Source organism: Pinus tabuliformis, chromosome 8, assembly GCF_031772625.1.
Source record: "Pinus tabuliformis cultivar Carrire ecotype Pingquan chromosome 8, CPIR1, whole genome shotgun sequence".
Lineage (NCBI taxonomy): Eukaryota > Viridiplantae > Streptophyta > Pinopsida > Pinales > Pinaceae > Pinus > Pinus tabuliformis.
Genome location: NC_142294.1, coordinates 1,543,507,363 through 1,543,511,954, shown reverse-complemented (window position 1 = coordinate 1,543,511,954; position 4,592 = coordinate 1,543,507,363). Strand labels below are relative to the sequence as shown.

Below are 4,592 nucleotides of genomic sequence, written 5' to 3'. Positions count from 1 at the left end.
TACGCCCAAAACCCAGGTTAAATGGGGTTAGGTTAAGTTAGAACCCACACCGGGTTAAGTCACGTGAAGTCACATGTGTCCCCACCAATTTTTGGTATCAGAGCATAGTCCTATTCTTCAGTGAAAATGGAGGTAGGAAGGAGAGGTCGAGGTAGAAGAAGAGCAGCAGATGATGAGCTACGAGAAGAAATTAGAACCTTGTCAACACGATTAGCAGCAGTAGAAGCAGGAAGATGAAGAGATCTTGAGGGTGGTGACGACAGTGAAGAAGAGAATGTGGCTATGACAGATGAATCAGATGAAGATGGACCAGAACTCAAAGTGTTAAAATCAGTCCTGGTGGCTAGCAACAAGCCTAAGCCCGAACTTCCTAATTACGATGGGAGTCTGTCTGCTGAAGCATTATTAGATTGGATAAGTGCGATGGACAAATATTTTGAATATGAGGAGATTAGTAAGGATAAAAGGATCAGGTTTGTTGTTACTAGATTGAAAGGACATGCAGCACTGTGGTGGGACAATGTGCAAACAGAGAGGAGAAGATTGAACAAGCCTTTGATTAAGAAATGGGACAGAATGATCGCGAAAATGAAGAATAAGTTTTTACCTAAAGATTATCAAATTACTCTTTATAGACAGGTCCATAATCTAAGGCAAAGAACGATGACTGTGAGGGAGTATACAGAGGAATTTTATAAAGTAAATCTGAGAGCTGGATACGTGGAAGATACTCCTGAGAAAACAACAAGATTCGTGAATGGTTTGAGGATGGAAATTTTAGATGAGATTGGTATTCTATCTCCTAGAACTGTGGAGGAAGCATATCAGAATGCTTTGAAAGCAGAAGAGAAAATTACCAGAAAACAAAATGCAAGAAGGGGACGTGGTTCCAATAGAGGAAGAGGACAATCTTTTAGTAGAGGAAGAACTACCAGTAGTCATGAAGAGGGAAGTAGCTCGAAGACCTCAGGACAGTCGGAAAGAGAAGGTAACATGAGAGGGGGAAGGCCATACCAGCATGGTAGAGGTAATGGTAGAGGCAAAGGTAATGCCTACCAGTGTTACAAGTGTCATAGATGGGGGCACAGATCCTTTGAATGTCATGAAGGTGAATAGACTAGACAACGGGGAGCATATGTTGCTCAACCAGAAGAAGGAGAAGCACCGCCACAAGAGGTGGAAAATGTGGCTGAGACAGGTGAAGCCTTGGTACTGAACAAGGTCTTGTTGAAACCAGCTAAGGAGGAAGTTGATTGAACACAGAGGAAAGCATTATTCTGGACTGTGTGCAAGTCCCATGGAAAATGCTGTAAGTTGATTATAGATAGTGGAAGCATTGATAACTTAGTAGCTACAAAAATGGTGGAGAAATTGGGGTTAAAAAGGTTGAAGCACCCAACACCATATAAAGTGTCCTGGTTGCAGAAAGGACACCAGCTGTTGGTTGAAGAGCAGTGTGAAGTGGAATTTCATATTGGCAGGTACAAAGACAAAGTAATTTGCGATATCATGCCTATGGATGTGTGCCATATCCTATTGGGTAGGCCCTGGCAATATGATCGGAAAGTTGTTCATGATGGAGAAAAGAACTGTTATAAATTTGTGAAAGATGGAGTAAAACATACCTTAGTTCCTATGAAGGAAGAAAATGCAGCAGAGACTAGTGGAGTGAAGGCAATACTGATGGGAGGAAAAGAGTTCCTACAGCAGATTGAAGACAGTGATATAGGCTATGTAGTGGTGCGAAGGGTGAAGACAATAGTATTACATACAGAGATTGTTGATTTACCTGTAGAGATACAAGACATGTTGCAAGAATTTAATGACATTGTGGTAGATGATCTACCAGACAAACTGCCACCAAAACAAAGCATCAGTCACCATATCAATTTTATTCCAGGGGCTAGTTTGCCGAATAAAGCTGCTTACAGAATGAGTCCTAAGGACAATGAAGAAATTAGAAAGCAAGTACAGGAACTGTTGGATAAGGGATTAATTCGGGAAAGTCTAAGCCCATGTGTTGTTCCAACTGTTCTAGCTCCTAAGAAAGGAGGAGAATGGCGAATGTGTACAGATTCTCGGGCTATAAATAAAATCACTATCCGGTACATGTTTCCTTTACCTAGGATGGACGATATGATGGATTGCCTGAGTGGGGCAGCATACTTCTCAAAAATAGATTTAAAAAGTGGCTACCATCAAATCAGAATACGAGAAGGAGATGAATGGAAAACAACTTTCAAAACTAACGAAGGCCTGTATGAATGGCTGGTTATGCCATTTGGTTTAAGCAATGCTCCTAGTATGTTCATGCGTCTGATGAATGAGGTGTTGAAGGAATTTATTGGCAAGTTCGTGATTGTGTATCTAGATGATATACTAATTTTCAGCAAGACTAAGGAGGAACATCTGCGACATGTCAGGTATGTGATGGAAAGATTACAACAAAACAAGTTGCTGATAAATCTTAAGAAATGTACTTTTTTCAAAAGAGAGTTGATATACTTAGGATTTGTAATTTCTGAAAATGAATTGAAAATGGATCCGGAGAAGGTTGCAGCCATAGTTAGCTGGCCATCTCCTAAAAATTTGTTTGAAGTCAGGAGTTTTCATGGATTAGCAAGTTTTTACAGGAAATTTATTAAAAACTTTAGTGGAATTTGCTCACCTATGGTGGAAACTTTGAAGAAGGCCAATCAACCTTTCTGTTGGACAGAAGCAGCAGAGAATAGTTTTCAATTGTTGAAAAGGAAGATTACAGAAAAACCAGTCTTAAGGCTACCAGATTTCAGTAAACTTTTTCAAGTTCGATGTGATGCTAGTGGAGTAGCCATCAGAGCAGTACTCAACCAGGAGGATAAACCGGTAGCTTATTTCAGTGAGAAATTGAATGAAAGCAAACATAAATATACATCTTATGATAAGGAATTTTATGCAGTCATCCAAGCTTTAAAGCATTGGAGACATTATTTGTTGGCCAAGGAGTTTTTTTTGTTTTTAGACAATTCAGCGTTGCAGTATATTATGAAACAACACAAATTGAATCATAAGCATGCGAAATGGGTGGAGTACTTGCAAAGTTTTACATTTTTTTTAAAACATGTTAAAGGACAAGCCAACAAAGTGGCAGATGCATTGAGCATAAGGAGTTTAATAATGCAAGAAAGCACAGTACAAGTACTTAGGTTTGAGCATCTAAAAGACTTGTACGAGACAAATACTAATTTCAAGAAAGCTTTTGAAGCTTGCCAAAATCCACTGTTGAGAGATATCAGTCCTTGGCTAGACTATAATATATAGGAGGGGTTACTGTTCAAGGGAGAACAATTGTGTGTTCCGGAAAGTTCAGTGAGGGAGAACTTAATCCAGGAAAAACACAGTGGAAGCATGGCTGGACACTTTGGCATAAATAAGACTCTAGATCAATTGAGTCACTTTTATTATTGGCCAAAAGCGAAAAGGGATGTACAAAGGTTTGCAAGCATGTGTAAAGTGTGTCAACATGCTAAATGAAGTAGTTAAAACATAGGGTCGTATACACCCTTGCCCATTCCTAGCAGACCATGGGACTCTGTCAGCTTGGACTTTGTCTTAGGTTTTCCAAGAACTCAGAAAGGATTCGATTCCATCATGGTGGTGGTGGATCGTTTCACGAAAATGGCACATTTTATTCCATGCAGGAAAAAAAGTGATGCCACTCACGTAGCACACTTGTTCTTCTCTGAAATAGTTCGATTACATGGTTTGCCGAGATCGATTATCTCAGACAGAGATGTGAAGTTTACAGGACATTTCTGGCGAACCCTGTGGAAAAAGTTGGATACCAAATTAAACTTCAGTTCAACTTATCACCCGCAGACGGATGGACAAATGGAAGTTGTGAACAGAAGTCTGGGAAATTTACTAAGAAGTTTAGTTGGTGAAAATTCTCAACAATGGGATCGCGTGCTTGCTCAAGCAGAATTTGCTTACAATGATTCACCCAACAGAAGCACGGGCAAAAGCCCTTTCCAAATCTTATATGGAATGCATCCAAGGGGCATCCATGAGCTACGGGATTTGGGACAATTGGAACGCAGGAGTGCTGATGGTGAAGATTTCACAACAGCAATCAACGATCTGCATGAACAGATCAAACTGAAATTACAGGACAACAACCAAAGGTATAAACAGAAAGCAGATTTAAAGTGACGGGAAGTACAGTATGAAGTAGGAGATCTGGTTTTGGCACATTTACGCAAATAAATATTTCTTAGGGGCACCTATAATAAATTGAAAATGAGGAAAATTGGCCCTTGCAGAATCCTTTAGAAGTTTTCTGCAAATTCTTACGAATTGCAGTTACCTCCGGATATAGGAATCTCACCTATATTTAATGTTGCCGATTTATATCCTTATGTTGCTTTGAATGACAATGATAGTTCAGAGAGACGAACACGGACTACCTAGGAAGAGGAGGAAAAATGGATTTGACAGATGCCCCCAGCAAAGCCTTTAGAGATGGAAATGATATTGGATACATAGGTGACCAAGAAGACATGAAAGAAAGAATATTTGCAATATCTGGTCAAATGGAAGGATCGTCCTATTGA

General features: G+C 39.7%; 1 protein-coding gene across 1 annotated transcript; it reads left to right on the top strand.

Annotated features, from left to right (window-relative positions):
- Positions 1 to 282: 282 nt before the first annotated feature.
- On the top strand, positions 283 to 4,141 carry LOC149241822 (uncharacterized). The gene is made up of 7 exons (XM_089370666.1): positions 283 to 760; positions 861 to 988; positions 1,238 to 1,309; positions 1,426 to 2,105; positions 2,292 to 2,423; positions 3,731 to 3,876; positions 3,990 to 4,141. The coding sequence occupies exons 1-7, from the start codon at positions 283 to 285 to the stop codon at positions 4,139 to 4,141; spliced, it is 1,788 nt and encodes a 595-aa protein (XP_089226792.1).
- The last annotated feature ends 451 nt before the right edge of the window (positions 4,142 to 4,592 follow it).

Excerpts from the sequence above, each read along its gene's own strand:
- LOC149241822 (XM_089370666.1), top strand. The coding sequence starts at position 283 with ATGACAGATGAATCAGATGAAGATGGACCAGAACTCAAAGTGTTAAAA. Across the intron at positions 761-860 it reads AACAACAAGATTCGTGAATG|AAAACAAAATGCAAGAAGGG; the intron begins GTTTGAGGATGG and ends GAAAATTACCAG. Across the intron at positions 3,877-3,989 it reads AGACGGATGGACAAATGGAA|AAGCACGGGCAAAAGCCCTT; the intron begins GTTGTGAACAGA and ends TTCACCCAACAG.